Source organism: Cricetulus griseus, chromosome 7 (genome assembly GCF_003668045.3).
Source record: "Cricetulus griseus strain 17A/GY chromosome 7, alternate assembly CriGri-PICRH-1.0, whole genome shotgun sequence".
Lineage (NCBI taxonomy): Eukaryota > Metazoa > Chordata > Mammalia > Rodentia > Cricetidae > Cricetulus > Cricetulus griseus.
This window is the reverse complement of record NC_048600.1, coordinates 109216033-109231689: the sequence shown is the minus strand read 5'-3', so window position 1 is coordinate 109231689 and position 15657 is coordinate 109216033. Positions and strand designations below refer to the sequence as shown.

At 45.3% G+C, this 15657-nt stretch overlaps 1 protein-coding gene and 1 pseudogene across 2 annotated transcripts; one reads left to right on the top strand and one right to left on the bottom strand.

Moving 5' to 3' along the window:
• Positions 1-278: 278 nt before the first annotated feature.
• On the bottom strand, positions 279-10421 carry LOC100760400 (annotated as a pseudogene).
• A 206-nt stretch (positions 10422-10627) lies between these two features.
• On the top strand, positions 10628-13282 carry Atp5mc1 (ATP synthase membrane subunit c locus 1). Of its 2 annotated transcripts, none has more exons than XM_027424235.2 (5): positions 10628-10720; positions 11305-11351; positions 12209-12286; positions 12599-12777; positions 13063-13282. In XM_027424235.2, the coding sequence occupies exons 2-5, from the start codon at positions 11313-11315 to the stop codon at positions 13175-13177; spliced, it is 411 nt and encodes a 136-aa protein (XP_027280036.1). In that variant the 5' UTR covers positions 10628-10720; positions 11305-11312; the 3' UTR covers positions 13178-13282. The 2 variants fall into 2 exon arrangements, with proteins under 2 accessions (XP_027280036.1, XP_027280035.1); XM_027424234.2 differs by having other exon boundaries at positions 10666-10790.
• The last annotated feature ends 2375 nt before the right edge of the window (positions 13283-15657 follow it).

The window sequence follows — 15657 nt, the reverse complement described above, 5'->3', positions numbered from 1 at the left end:
TTGCATACAAAACTTTGGACTCATCAAGATAGCATAGATATAGAGCACTCTCTCCAAAGTTGTTAATACAAATAGACTGGACATTGTAAATGTAATTCTTACCTAATAATTGTTCTTATTGTATATAGTTTATTGATGTTAGAGAAAGAGCCTTTTATTGTGCTAAAAGAGGGAGATGATGAAATAACTTATAACTTAAATACCCATTACTAGTCATCTATGTGTTGCCACATGACTCATGGCTTTAACCTCTCCTCCTGCATGTCTTGCGCCCTCTCATCTGGCTGGAGACTCTACTTTTCTTCTTCCCAGAGCTCCCTCTGTCCAGCAGTCCTTGCTATACCTCCTGCCTACCTATTGGCCATTTAGCTTTCTTTCTTTCTTTCTTTCTTTCTTTCTTTCTTTCTTTCTTTTGGAGCAAAGACTTTTTGAATTTTTTTAAGATTTATTTATTTAAGATTTATTTATTTATTATGTATACTGTGTTCTGTCTGCATGCTTTGCCTACAGAGCAGAAGAGGGCACCAGATCTCATTACAGATGGTTGTGAGCCATCATGTGGTTTCTGGGAATTGAACTCAGGACCTCTGGAAGAACAGTCACTGCTCTTAACCACTGAGCCATCTCTCCAGCCCCGGAGCAAAGACTTTTTAATGAATATATTTTACAAACACACTGAAGAATCATGTAATGCTGCCTGCCTGCATTGGATGCAATCCTGGGCCACAAGTGTGCATGTTCCTTTGCAACTGGACCTGTGACAGCAGAGCCTTTCATCTTGCCTTTATTGTTTACTATGACCCCTGCATTGTCTTCAAAATAGAGAAATACCCCATCTTTTCTTTGATACAACTTTCATTGTCGAAATACCACTGCTGGATGGACCTTTGTCCTTAGTTCGGGGTTGCCTTTCTTAACTGTGGCCATCACCATGTCGTCCACGCCAGCAGCAGGAAGTCTGTTCAGTCGTCCCTTGATGCCCTTCACAGAGATGATATACAAATTTTTGGCACCTGTATTGTCAGCACAGTTGATCACAGCTCCTACCAGAAGACCCAGGAAAATCCTGAATTTCGCTCCAGAGGACCCACCACGTCCTTGCTTAGAAGTCTTAGACAACTGGAAAGCTTTTTATTAAACCAATCATAGTGATGCATCTTTACATGGTGTAATGTGTAATCAAATATCTCACAACACTGTTTAACCTTGAAAAATACCTAACATGACTACAAGTTTGATTGTTGTAGGTGACTAACCTGTATTTCTTAATTATCCTAAATAGTTTGTAAAGTAGCTTTTAAGGACTAGAACTTTTCATTTTAAAATGAGTAGCATATTCATGCCCACCCAGGGACATTGTGTGGCTTTAGCCGGGCGTTGGTGGCGCTCACCTTTAGTCCCAGCACTCGGGAGGCAGAGGCAGGTGGATCTCTGTGAGTTCGAGACCAGCCTGGTCTACAAGAGCTAGTTCCAGGACAGCCTCCAAAGCCACAGAGAAACCCTGTCTCGAAAAACAAAAAACAAAAACAAACAAATAAAATGAGTAGCATAGGTATAATACCTTATTTAATTTTTTTTCCAAGACAGGGTTTCTCTGTGTATCTCTGGATGTCGTGGAACTCACTCTGTAGACCAGGAGGGCCTTGAACTCAGAGATCTGCCTGCCTTTGCCTCCGGAGTGCTGGGATTAAAGGCATGCGCCACCACTGCCCTGCCTATGGAGCCACTTTTTAAAAGATTTATTATGTATGCAGTGTCCTGTCTGCATGTATGCTGGCACCACAGAAGGGACACTAGATCTCATTACAGATGGTTGTAGTCACCACATGGTTGCTGGGAATTGAACTCATAACCTCTGGAAGAGCAGTCAGTGCTCCTAACCTCCGAGCCATCTCTCCAGTCCAGTACAATACCTTAAACAAGAGAAGAAACATATATACAGTATGTTGTAACAAAAATAACCTTAAATTTATATCAATATACAAAAGTTGATACCAGAGTAAAATATTTGAGAGTAGTAGTTGCTTTTTAGTTTAAAAGTAGATTCGATAATCTGCCCTTTAACCTATCATTCCTATACCCCCATTTTTTTTCTTTTTGTGCCTTATCCTCCTTTCTTCCCCCAACACTAGATAGGAGAGAAAGAAGAATAGAGGGAAAAAAATGAAAGAGATGCCTGAATCTAACTTCGTTTGTTTCATTTCCTCCCCGACCATGACCAATAACAACTTGCAACCAACCACCACAAATGACAACCAATATCCATAACTTCCCCCACATAATAGCCAAGATCCACCACCCCACCTCTCAGGAATGTGGACATCATATGTTTAAAATTGCTTCCTGTTGTCTGGTGGTGATGGCATCTTTAGAGGACCTTGAGAAAATTGGGATAGTGGGAGAGTACTGGGAGAATTAGCTGTATCGTTGTTGGTCCAGGCTCTGCGTGATGGGGAAGGGCAGAGCTTATCTAAAATCCTGCCAGAGTAGTTTGTGAGGCTGGGCCATCTTAACTAGCCACTTTGAAGTTTTCCTGGATGAAGATTTTTGAGGAAATGACAACGGAGGCATTCTGAGAGGCTGCTTATCTTGTCTTCATTAATGTCTGATCCTTTTTTCCTGAAAAGATGCAAGCTTTTAAAGCTAACATATATATCTGTATTAGCACAGTATGGAATGTGTGGTATGCACAAGTCAGCTAAAGATAATTTTCTGTTCTATGTTTGAGCAGGTAAAAGGCACTTCTAAGTCTGTCATGAGGACAGTCTCAGAGCTGTTCCCACATAGAGAGATCAGCATATACGTTACCTGTCTTGGTTTCTTTCATTTCTCTCTCTCTCTCTCTCTTTTTTTTGTTTTGTTTTTTGTTGTTGTTGTTGTTGTTGTTTTGTTTTGTTTTTCAAGACAAGCATTCTCTGTATAACAGTCCTGGCTGACACGGAACTCTGTCTGTAGGCACATCTCTGTGAGTTGTAGGCCAGCCAGAACCTGTCTCAAAAACAAACAGGGGCTGGAGAGATGGCTCAGTGGTTAAGAACATTGGCTGCTCTTCTAGAGGACCCAGGTTCAATTCCCAGCACCCACATGGCAGCTCACAGCTCTCTGTAACTCCAGTTCCCAGGGACCTGACTCCCTCACACATAATATTTATAAGCAAAATACCAATGCACATTAATAAACAAATAAATCTTTAAACAAACAAAATTTGAGGGCTGGGAAGATGGTTCAGCAATTAACAGTATTGGCTACTCTTCCAGGTTCAATTTCCAGCACCTCTGGAATTGGAATTACAGTTGTTTACTGTCTGCTAGTACAAACCCATGCACATAAGATAAAAATAAATATTATTGTGGCTGGAGAGATGGCTCTGTGGTTAAGAACACCAGCTGCTCTTATAGAGAGTAAGGTTCAATTCCCAGCACCAACATAGTAGCATGCAACCATCCCTAACTCCAATTCTAACTCCAATTCTAGGGGACCAGGGGAATCCTTTTTTTTTTTTTTTTTTTTTTGGTTTTTCAAGACAAGGTTTCTCTGTGTAGCCAGGTTAGCCTCAAACTCATAGATTTGCCTGCCTCTGCCTCCCAAGTGCTAGGATTAAAGGTATGTGCCACCACTGCCCAGCATATAAATAAATATTTTTTTTTCAAAAATAAATATTGCTTTTTAAATGTTTCTTAAATAACTGTTAATATTAAATACTGTTCTAGTTTGCTTTCTTTTCAATTTGTTTTTTTTATTGTATGTGTATTGGTGCTTTCCCTACAGGTGCATCTGTGTGAGGATGTCATATTATCTGGAACTAGAGATACAGACAGGTGTGAGCTGGTATGTGGGTGCTGGGAATTGAACTCCGGTCCTCCAGAAGAACAGCCAGGGCTCCTAACCACTGAGCCATCTCTCCAGTCCCTCTTGTCTGTTTTCTACAGCTATGATAAACAATATAACCAAAAGTAACTTGGAAGGAAAGGGCTTATTTCATCTTACAGTCTACAACCCATCATGAAGGGAAGCCAGGACTTGAAGCAGAGGCCATGTAGGAACACTGCTTACATTGCTTTTCCCCACTGTGGTAGTTTGAATATAATTGGCCCCATAATCTCATAGGGAGTGGCACTATTAGGAAATATGGCCTTGTGGAGGAAATCTGTCACTGTGTGGGAGGGCTTTGAGGTTTTCTATGCTCAGGATACTGCCCAGTGTTTCAGTGGACTGTAACGATAACTCTTTCCGCCAGCCACCCGAGCCCCGATGCCACGATAGGGCCCCCAAATAACACACAGAGTCTTATATTAATTACAATGCTTGTGGCCAAATGACAAGGATTTCTTATATGCTAGCACTGTCCTAAGTATCAACCATAACCATTTTTTTAAAGATTTTTATTTATTTATTATGTATACAACATTCTGCTTCCATGTCTATCTGCACACCAGAAGAGGGCACCAGATCTCATAAGGGATAGTTGTGAGCCACCATGTAGTTACTGGGAATTGAACTCAGGACCTTTGGAAGAGCAGTCAGTGCTCTTAACCTCTGAGCCATCTCTCCAGCCCCATAACCATTAATCTATATATTTTATAAAGACTTATCTTACCGAGGAAGCCGGTATCATGAGTCCTCTTTTGCTGGGATCACCTGACGACTCCTCTCTACTATATTTTCCAGAATCCTCCTTCTCTCCTAGTCCTGCCTAACTCACTTCCCTATTGGCCAACAGTGCTGTATTTATCAACCAATAAGACAAACATATACACAGAAAGACCTCCCCCATCAGTGGACTTCCTGTTGCTTGCAAGATGTAGGACTCTCAGCTACTCCTCCAGCACCACCGTGCCATTTTGCTCCCCACCATGATGACAATGGCCTGAACTTCCGAAACTGTAAGCTGCCTCAATTAAATGTTTTCCTTTAAAAGAGTTGTCAAGGTCATGGTATCTCTTCACAGCAACAGAAATGATAACTAAGACACCCCCAGTCTATTTGCTAATGTCTTACATATTCCAGGACCACCTGCTCAGGGATGCCACTGTCCACAGTGATCTCCGCCTCCCACATCAATCATCCATCAATCAAGATGTCCCCATAGGGGCTGGAGAGATGGCTCAGAGGTTAAGAGCACTGACTGCTCTTCCAGAGGTCCTGAGTTCAATTCCCAGCAACCACATGGTGGCTCACAACCATCCATTATGAGATCTGGTGCTCTCTTCTGGTGTGCAGATATACATGGAAGCAGAATGTTGTATACATAATGAATAAAATAAAATTTAAAAAAAAAGATGTCCCCATAGACTGGCCCATAGGCCAAACTGATAGAGGTGCTTCTTCAGCTGAAGGTCCCTCTTTCCAACTAATGCAAGCTTGTGTCATGTTGATAAAAAAACATACTCTAGCTGGACAGTGCTGGCGCAAGCTTTTAATCCTAGCACTAGTGAGGCAGAGGCAGGCGGATCTCTGTGAGTTTGAGGCCTGCCTAGTCTACAGAGTGAGTTCCAGGACAGCCAGAGCTATAGAGAGAAACCTGTTTCAAAAAAAGTAAAAATAAATAAATAAAGTTTAAAAAATCTTCTCTGGGCTGGAGAGATGACTCCATGGTTAACAGCACTGGCTGTTCCTCCAGAGGACCAGGTTCCATTCCCAGCTCCCACATGACAGCTCACAATTATCTTTGACTCCAGTTCCAAGGGATCCAATACCCTCATACAGACATACGTGAAGGCAAAAACACTACCACATTTAAAATAAAAGTAAAAACAAAAAACCATCCTCTCCTCTGATTTTTTTTTAAGATTTTATTTATTTATCATGTATACAGTCTTCTGCCTGCACACCAGCAGGGGGCACCAGATCTCATAATGGATGGTTGTGAGCCACCATGTGGTTGCCGGGAATTGAACTCAGGACCTCTGGAAGAGCAGTCAGTGCTCTTAACTGCTGAGCCATCTCTCCAGCCCCTCTCCTCTGATCTTTTAACCATATTTATTTTATTTTTATGTGTGTCTACACGTTTGCATGCTCTGTGTCCATGTATGTGTGTCTGTCTGTGTAGGCCAGAGGACAATCTATCCTTTTTCAGGGACTTTCCACCCTTTTTTTATTAGTTCAAATTAGGAACAAGCTTGTTTCACATGTCAATCCCTTCTCCCTCTCCCTCCCCACACCCACACCCCTCCTACCCACCCCACCTACCCCCACCCCATCCACCCTCCACTCCCCAGGCAGGGTAGGGCCCTCCACAGGGGCTCCATAAAGTCCACCACATCTTCCTGGGCTGGGCCTAGGCTCTTCCCCATGTGTCCAGGGCCAGAGTGCATCCCTTCACGTGGGATGGGCTCTCAAAATCCTTCTTACACCAGGGAAAAATACTAATCCACCACCAGGGGCCCCCTAGAGTGCAGAGGCCTCCTTATTGACACCCATGTTCAGGGGTCTGGATCAGTCCTGTACTGGCCTCCCAGACAGCATTCTGGGGTCGACGTGCTCCCCCTTGTTCAGGACAGCTGTTTCTGTGGGTTTCACCAGCCTGGTACCGACCCCTGACCCCTTCGATCTTCATTCCTCCCTCTCTGAAACTAAGTTCCAGAGTTCAGTTCAGTGTATATCTGTGGATGTCTGCCTCTGCTTCCATCAGCCGCTGGATGAAGGCTCTGAGGCTCGGGTACCTGCTGAGGCTAGGGCACCCGCTGCAGGACAGAGGGCAGGGTGTAGACAGGGGTGAGGTGTGTCCGGACTCCCACATTTTTGTTTTTAAAGATAAGGCCTGGAACTTGCCAAACAGTCTAGTCCTGCTGGCCAGAGAACTCCAGAGATCAGCCTTTCCCCCACACCCCTTGGGCAATCCCTAGCACTGGAATAACCAGCCAAGTTACCACTGGTTCTGAAAATCCAAGTAAGGCCTTCAAGCTTGCAAAGAAAGCACTCTCCTGACTGAACTCCCTCCCCAGGCCCTGCCATCTATCTGGTTTTTTGTTAGTTGCTTGGTGTTTTTCTGAACAGAGCCTCATTACATAGTCCTGGCTGGTCTCGAACTTGCTATGTAGGCCAGACTGGCCTCCAACTTGCAGTGACTTTTCCATCTCTGTTTCCTCAACTGTTTGGATTGAAGACTGGTACCAACATGCCCACTTTATTGTTTTGCATTTTTCATATTTTTTTTAAGTCTTACCTGGAGGATGGTGGCACACACCTGTATTTTTTTAAACGTTTTATTTATTTATTATGTATACAACATAATTTCAATTTTTATCACACTTACTTGTTTGTCATGTGTCTGGGGGTAAACTAGCTGCCAGCCATGGGGAGCAAGCCAGAAAGCAGACACAGCTTGTGGGGTCCATTCTCTCCTTCCACCGTGTGTCCTGGTGCTGGAACTTAGGTTGTAAGACATGGTGGCAAAACAATCTCACTAGCTCTATTTTTACTTTTTAACTATGTGTGCATAGGGGGTTGTGTGTGCGAGGGTGCATACACCTTCCAAAAGAAGGTATCAGATCCCCTAGAACTCTTACAAGCTATTGTAAGCAGCCCTACATGGATGCTAGGACCAAACTTCGGTCTTCCTATGCTCTTTTTTGTTGTTTTGTTGTTGTTGTTGTTGCTGTTGTTTTTTGAGACAGGGTTTCTCTGTGGCTTTGGAGACTGTCCTGGAACTAACAGTAGTAGACCAGGCTGGTCTGGAACTCACAGAGATCTGCCTGCCTGTGCCTCCCGAGTGCTGGGACTAAAGGCACCTCCAATGCTCTTAACCCCTGAGTTGTCCCTCTAGGCCTGGAATTCTTCTCAGCAGAATCACACCAGTAATCTTAGCCCTTGGAAGGCAGAGGCTGTAGGATCCACTGCAACTTCAATCCCAGATTGACCGGCATAGCAAGTTCCTAGCCAGGCAGGGTTACAAACCAAATTTTTGTCTCTATTGTTGTTTTTCAAGACAGAGTTTCTCTATGTAGCCTTTGCTGTCCTGGAACTTGATCTGTAGACCAGGCTGGCCTCAAACTCATAGAGGTCTGCCTGCGTCTGCCTTCCAGGATTAAAGGTATGTGCCACCAGTACCTGGCAAGAAAATATTCTTAAATTGGGCATGACGGTACCACTCTGAAATTACAAAACTTGGTAGTCGAAGGCCAGAGGATTAAGAATTTCCATCCAACGGGCAGTGATGGCACACACCTTTAATCCCAGCACTCGGGAGGCAGAGGCAGGTGGATCTCTGTGAATTTGAGGCCAGCATGGTCTACAAGAGCTAGTTCCAGGACAGCCTCCAAAGCTGCAGAGAAACCCTGTCTCGAAAAACCAAATTTAAAAAAAAAAAAAAAGAATTTCCATCTAACTGGCGTCATGTGTCCTCTGTATATATAGTTAAAAGACACCCCAGAGTTCATGAGACCCTGTCAAAAAAAAAAAAAAAAAAAAAGGAGGAAAAGAAAAACATCATGATTTTATTATTTCATTCATGTTCCTTAAAGGATTTCTTTTATTGTTTTAATTATGTATATGTTTGTGCATCTGCATAAGAATTTTTGTACCAGAGTGTGGGTGCCTGCAAAGGCCAGAGGCTTTGGATCTCCTACAGATGGAAAAGGAGTTACAGAGGGCTGTGAGCTACTTGACACCGATGCTGGGAACCAGACTCCAGTCCTCTGGAAGAGCAACACGTGTTCTTAACCACTGATCTGTCTCTCCAGCTCCCATTCCTACTTCTTTCATTATTTATTATATTTTATTTTTTGGTTTTTCAAGGCAGGTTTTTCTGTGTAGTCCTGCCTGTCCTGGAACTAGCACTATAGACCAGGCTGGCCTTGAACTCACAGACATCCACCTGCCTCTGTGTGTGCCACCAACTCCTGGCTCCTGTTTATTTTACAAATGGACTCATAGCTGGTTTATTCAGGGCTAAGATGGGTCAGAGGTAAAAGCAATTACCTTGAAAGATGGACAATGTGAGTTTAATCCCTGTAACAGAGGGTGGGAGGAGTGAACTGAAAGTTGTTCTCTGATTGCCACAATGCCAGTGTAACATACACAAGCCCAAATTTACAAATATAGTAGCAAAAAATAAAATTAGGGCTAGAGAGATGGTTCATCAATTAAGAGGGGGCTGTTCTCCAGAGGACTTGGGTCTGATTTCCAGCACCTACGTAGTGACTCACAAATATCTCTGACTCCAGTTTCAGGAAATCCAATGTCCTCTTTGGCCTCCAAGGGCAGCAGGCCCTTATGTACTACACATACACAGGTGCAGGCAGGCAAACCCCCTACACACCTTAAAAGTTTTTTTAAAAAAATATATGTAGTTTATTAAAGCATTTACTATCAGTGTGGCATTTACTTTTCATATTTAGTAAATTTTGTACAGGACAAGGTGGAGAGCGCCTTTAATCCCACTAATCAGGAGGCAGAGACTAGGGGAAATCTCTGTGACTTCAAGACCAGCCTTGTCTACACAGTGAGCTCCAGGACAACCATCTTTTTTCCCATCAGAGCCTTTTCGTGACATTATTTATTTAGTACAGGTTCCTAGAAGCAGTAGCACTGGGTCAAAGAGGACGCAGCATTTAAAGGTTCTCAATTACTCAAGGATTACTGGGTCAAAGAGGATGGCTCATTCATAGCCTTTCAAATAAAAATATTGCCAAACTGCTTTCCAGGAAGGTTTTCTAATTCATACCATCTGTGCAGGGACTGCACTCCTATTTCTCTGTTCCTACCCTTTATGCTGTGGCTCGTTTGTGTGGTTTTGTTAGCTGGATTTTGCCACCTAATCCAGACTGGCCTGAAGCTTGTGCGCTAGTGTTGTAGACTTGCTGCCTTCGCCCTCTGTGGTCTGGGATCGCAAGCAAGCACCACCCAACTTCTCTGCACGCTTCATTCTACCGAGTATTGCTTTCTTTCAGAACTCGCCTCCAATGTAACTTTCTGCCCCCACCTTGGTTTTTTGATCTAAACTTCAACCTCCTGACCTCCCTGTCTCCACCAGCCAAGTGCTAGGATTATAGGTTTGAAACTCCAAGCCTGTTTTTTTTTTTTTCCTAAAAAAAAAAAATTCAGTTTGTAAGTCCATGTCTACTGACCACTGACAGAGGCCCACAAGAGCAACTTGGAGCAACCTGAGCAACGCTCACTACTTGGAAAGTTTCCAACCTGCCTTAATTCTCAGGCAGAAACCGGGATTTTTTTTTTTTTTTTTTTTTTTCACTATGGTGGAATAAACTGCAAAGGCGTCGGCTCTCCCTGCGGAGAAGCAACGTCTCGCGGGATCTCGGTGGTCGTTGGGCCCTCGGACAGGACTACAAACCCCAACATGCAAGGCGCTCCAAGGTCCGGGCCGCCGAATGAAGGCACGGAGCCCATGTCACGTGTCCGCTTGCGTCAAGTGTCCGGTCCTCTCCCACGCCCTTTTCTTCCGCTCGCACCTTGGTCGCCATTTTGTGCTGAAGGTTGTAGAACCTCCAAGTCTCGTCGACTCTATGGTCGAGCAGTTGGGGTTCGACCAATCCTATCCCCGATCTCGGAAAAAGAACCCGCCTTTATCCGCAAAGAGGCGGGAATTGCCACGAAGCTCCTGTGGAGAGAGGGGGAGAAGCCGAAAAGGACCAATAAGAAAGTAGGAGTTGATGACGCCAACCAATGGGAACGCAGGAAGATGACGGCCAATGGGAGTGGAGGGACCTCGGGACACGTGGGTGGGGAGCCGAGCGCTGAGAGCAAGGGCTAAAGCTGGGAGGTGAGTCAGTCACCTTGAGCAGCGGGAGTGCCGAGGGCCGAGCAGGGGCTGCAGGGGAGTGGGAGCGCAGGTGACTTGGGGCCGGGAGACAGGGGTGCGTGAAGCTTCGAGCTGGGCCACATGGAGCAGCATTTGCCTCCAGGGATGGGGAAAGACTACGGGAGTCTTTAAGCTTTATCAATTAATGTTAATTACCAACGGTAATGAGCGATAAACGGCCGCTGGGGAGAGTTGGGGACAGCTTTGTAACATGGGCAGGATTCTGCACGACGGCTGCCAGTTTCTGCCTCCAGCCTTCCCGGGAGACTATTCCTTTTCGAAACATCGTCCTCTTGAGGCCTGGGCCGCCTCCTTTTATTTCCGATCTCAGTTGCAGTCCTTCTGCAGACCCGCTGCGCAGAAACTGGTTGACCCCGGAATTGGCACTGTCCTTCTGACCTCTAATGCCCTCCTTAGCTGGGGCACAGGCAAAGAGGGATGGGGAGAGCGAGCGGAGGTGGATGGGGACAACAGAAGGTTGCCACTATAAGCAAACAGTCAGGCTTTCATAGGAATTATGGGTTTTTTCCCCTCTCTTCTTGCAGATTGAAAAATGCAGACCACCAAGGCACTGCTCGTTACTCCAGTTCTGGTAAGCTGTGGTTCGGGGTTACTCTATTATTGTGCAGTGTGTGGTAAAGGTGCGATCTTGTTTAATGAATGGATTAAGGAGCTGGTGCCCCGTGATAGTGAGGGCTCTTTGGGGAGGCTGTGGGATGTGGTTGGCCTGTAAACCAAGCTGTCGTGGCTTTCTGAGGGTCCTCAGAGAGGCTAGAAATATGTAGTCCTGGCTTGGGTGTAGCCAGACAACCGGAAGACAGTTTTCCTAAACCTTGCCTGCATGTTCAGTTCATCTGGAAAGCTTAACACACTCAGTGCCCAGCCTGCACCTTAGACCAATTGCATCAGACTGTGATAATGGAGGTGGAACCCCAGGCAATTTTTTTAGAACTCCCCAGGTGATTGCAATGTCTGCCAAGTTTGAGAGTCATTGCACTAAATAATATGTCAAGAAATCCATTTCACCGGGGCCTCTCCTAAGATGGCTGTTCCCAGAGCCAAACCAGGCCTTCTGACTCACAGCATGAAGGGTATGTTGCTGTAAGTGCCTCTTCCTTTGGTGCCTTTTGTTTGTTATTGCAATACACTTCTTAGAGCTGATTGAATGTTTGAGCTTTGGTACCTAGTTTGGTTTGGGTTTTGTTCTGAGAATGAGCCCAGAGCCTTGTGAGTGTTCTCCAGCCTGGTACGTGATGTCAGATGGTGCTGGCTGCCACTACTGGCTACTACAGACTTCACTGTGTCTGGAGCAAACCTACCTGAGAGAAAGAAGAATAAATTAAGTGACCTGGAAATTCATTGGACAGGTTTTGACAGACTAGTCAATTAGGGTGGGGTTGTTTATTTTTTTTGTTTGATTTGGAGCAATATATGTTTCTGATTTTACAGATCCGCTCCTGTACCAGGGGTCTAATCAGGCCTTTGTCTGCCTCCCTCTTGAGTAGACCAGAGGCCCCATCTAAACAGGTAAGGAAGTAAGGCCTCTCAGGATCTCCCTAGGCAATGGTCCTTCCAGTTAACTAAATGGCTTTTAGGGGAATTAGAAAAGCTGTGAAGCTCTTGTAATTCCAAGACTCAAAATGACAGTCCTAGTGTGACTAGCCCTGCTTGAAAACGTCCTAGGGCTGACATTCTCCCTGCAAGCAGTGTGTTCTGCCCTTGTGGCTGTCACCAGCTGTTTCTTAGCTCAGGTGGGTGGGGTGAGTGGAGCCAGCCACCTGACAGATGCCTCTCTGTCTCCTTTCTCCCTCACTCCCTCCCTCCTTCCCTATCTTCTAGCCTTCCTGCAGCAGCTCCCCTCTCCAGGTGGCCAGACGGGAATTCCAGACCAGTGTTGTTTCCCGGGACATTGACACAGCTGCCAAGTTCATTGGTGCTGGGGCTGCCACAGTTGGTGTGGCTGGATCAGGGGCTGGCATTGGAACAGTATTTGGTAGCTTGATTATTGGTTATGCCAGGTAAGTTTGGGACTGCCCACTGTATATCTCAGTATAAGTTCCACCCCATTAGGGCAGGAAGGGATCCTTCAAGTTTATGTTATTTACCTCTTATTTCTCCCATGACCTGAGTCAGAGTTAAAGTATGTGTCCCATCCAACACATGTGAACTTGCCAAGTTGTTAGTTTCCTTTCCTATCCATGTCCCCAGGGAAGGTGTAGGTACCTATGTAGGCAGACCCTTTCGGAATAGTAGCACCCTCCCGTCCCTTCCCCTGTACCCTCACCCTTTCCTATCCCTGGCAGGAACCCGTCTCTCAAGCAACAGCTCTTCTCCTATGCCATTCTGGGCTTTGCCCTGTCTGAGGCCATGGGGCTCTTCTGTTTGATGGTCGCCTTCCTCATCCTCTTCGCCATGTGAGGCTCCATGGGGTCAGCCAGCCATCCCTGCTGCTTCGACTCCATGCCAGTCCTGGTGCTGGAGTGTGCTAAGCTTTACCATTAAACAACGTTTCTCTAAACCATATGCCTGTGCCTGTCTTTCTACCCTGGGGGCTGGAGGAGGCTCTGGTGGAATGGTGAGAAATGACACTTGGTGACAAGGAAGTGGGCAGTGTCTGGAAGGGTCCCAGTGTCTCAGAAGAGCTATGACATAGCCTGGGTAATGATGGTTGGTGCTTTGTCCCTTTCTGGTTTAGCATATTGACAGGTGGGTGCCATTTTGTTAGGTTTTGTTTCGTTTTTTTTTGGTGGGAGGAGATTTTGTTTTGTCAAGTCCTCAGGGCCTTGCTGTGTGGCTCTGGCTGGCCTGGAACATGCTACATAAACCATGATAGCTTTGAAATCATAGACATCCACCTGCTTCTACCTTTTAAGTGCTGGGACTAAAGGCATGTGCCACCTATTGTGTTTAACAGGTAACATTCTATTTATTTATTTTTGGGGTTTTTTTAAACATTTTTAAAAAAGATTTTATTTATTATGTATACAACATTCTGCTTCCATGTCTATCTGCACACCAGAAGAGGGCACCAGATCTCATTACAGATGGTTGTGAGCCACCATGTGGTTGCTGGGAATTGAACTCAGGACCTCTGGAAGAGCAGTCTGCGCTCTTAACCTTTGAGCCATCTCATCTCTCCAGCCCCCCCCTTTTTTTTTTTTTTTTTTTTTTTTTGGTTTTTCGAGACAGAAACCCTGTGTAGCTTTGGAGCCTATCCTGGCACTCGTTCTGGAGACCAGAGATCCACCAGCCTCTGCCTCCCGAGTGCTGGGATTAAAGGCATGCGCCACCAACGCCTGACTTTATTTTTGTTGTTTTTTTTGAGGTAGGGTTTCTTTGTATAACAGCCGTAGCTGTCCTGAAACTTGCTCTGGAGACCAGGCTGGCCTCAAATACACAAGAGATCAGCCTGCCTCTGCCTCCTGAGTGCTGGGATTGGTGCAGCACCACCACCCAGCATCAGGTATCTTTTTGTTGTTATTTTTGTGTTTTTGTTTTTTGAGACAGGGTTTCTCTGTGTAACTTTGGAACCTATCCTGGCACTTGCTCTGTAGACCAGGCTGACCTCAAACTCAGAGATCCTCCTGCCTCCTGAGTGCAGTGCTAGGATTAAAGGTATGCATCACCCCCAGCCTCAGGTAACATTTTTTTAAGGAGTTTCATTTATAACAAGCTCTGTACTAAGTGTTTAGTAGCAATTTTATGAATTGTAAGCATAGCCATTAAACCTGCTTTGTACACGAGGCACATATGCTTAGGAAAGCAAAATTGTCCAAAACACTGAGCAGGTAAGTGGAAACTGCCTAAACTTAAAAGTGCTAGTCATTCTTCTCCCCCTCCCCCAGTCCTCTTCATTTTGCCACACAATTTAAGGTAGCATAGAGAAATAATTTTTCAAGAGAAGGTGGAAGTGTTGCGCTGATGAGATAGCTCTGTGGGACAAGGGTTTTTCATTTTTTGAGACAGGGTTTCTCTGTGTAGCACTTGCTGTTCTGGAACTCACTCTGTAGACCAGGCTGGCCTCTGCCTTCCAAGTGCTGGAATTAAAGCGTGTACCACCACACCCATCCGAGTAAACGTTCTTGCTACAATGGCCTATTGACCTCAGTTGGATTCTGGGAATCCACAAAAGATCAAGGTTGGGGTCAGCCTCTTCAGTTGTGTCTAGTTCACTTGTGAGTTTCATTGTCATCATCAGTTAGTTTCTCTCCGTTAGCTTTTAAAATGGTCTTGAATAAACAGGAGAAACACAGTTTCCTCTTAAAAGAGTCTACAATCTTTAAGACTGAAGGTGGTGCACTCAGAGAGGCAAAGGCAGGTAGATGCCTGTGAGTTTGAGACCAACCTGGTCTATACAGCGAGTGCCAGGACAGCCTCCAGAGCCACAGAGAAACCCTGTCTCAGAACCGCCCCCCCCCAAAAAAAGACAGAAGGTGCTTTTGGAGGGAGTGAACTAATAAGCTGCTCAGACAGCTTTCAGTAGCATCTCTTTCTGTGCCTAGGCCTCCCCTCACCTTCAGTTGGCTAAAATGACACTGAAACCCCAGGTAAGATGATTAAACTGCTGCCACCCCCAGACACACAAACAAAAACATACATACAAACATGTTTGTGTGTGTGCATGTATATGAAAACTGGCATGAAAGTTTATGTGCCAGAAGCCAGAAAAGACTGTCAAATCCTCAAGAATTGGAGTTACAGGCAGATGTGGTAGCAGTGGAACCTGAACCCACATCTGTAAGAACAGTATGCACTCTTCCCCTCCACCCCCCCCTCCGAGAGACAGGGTTTGTTTGTGTAGCCCTGGCTAGCCTGAAACTAGCTTTGTAGACCAGACTGGCCTTGAACTCACAGAGATCCACCTGACTCTGACTCCCAAGCACTGGGATTAAAGGCAT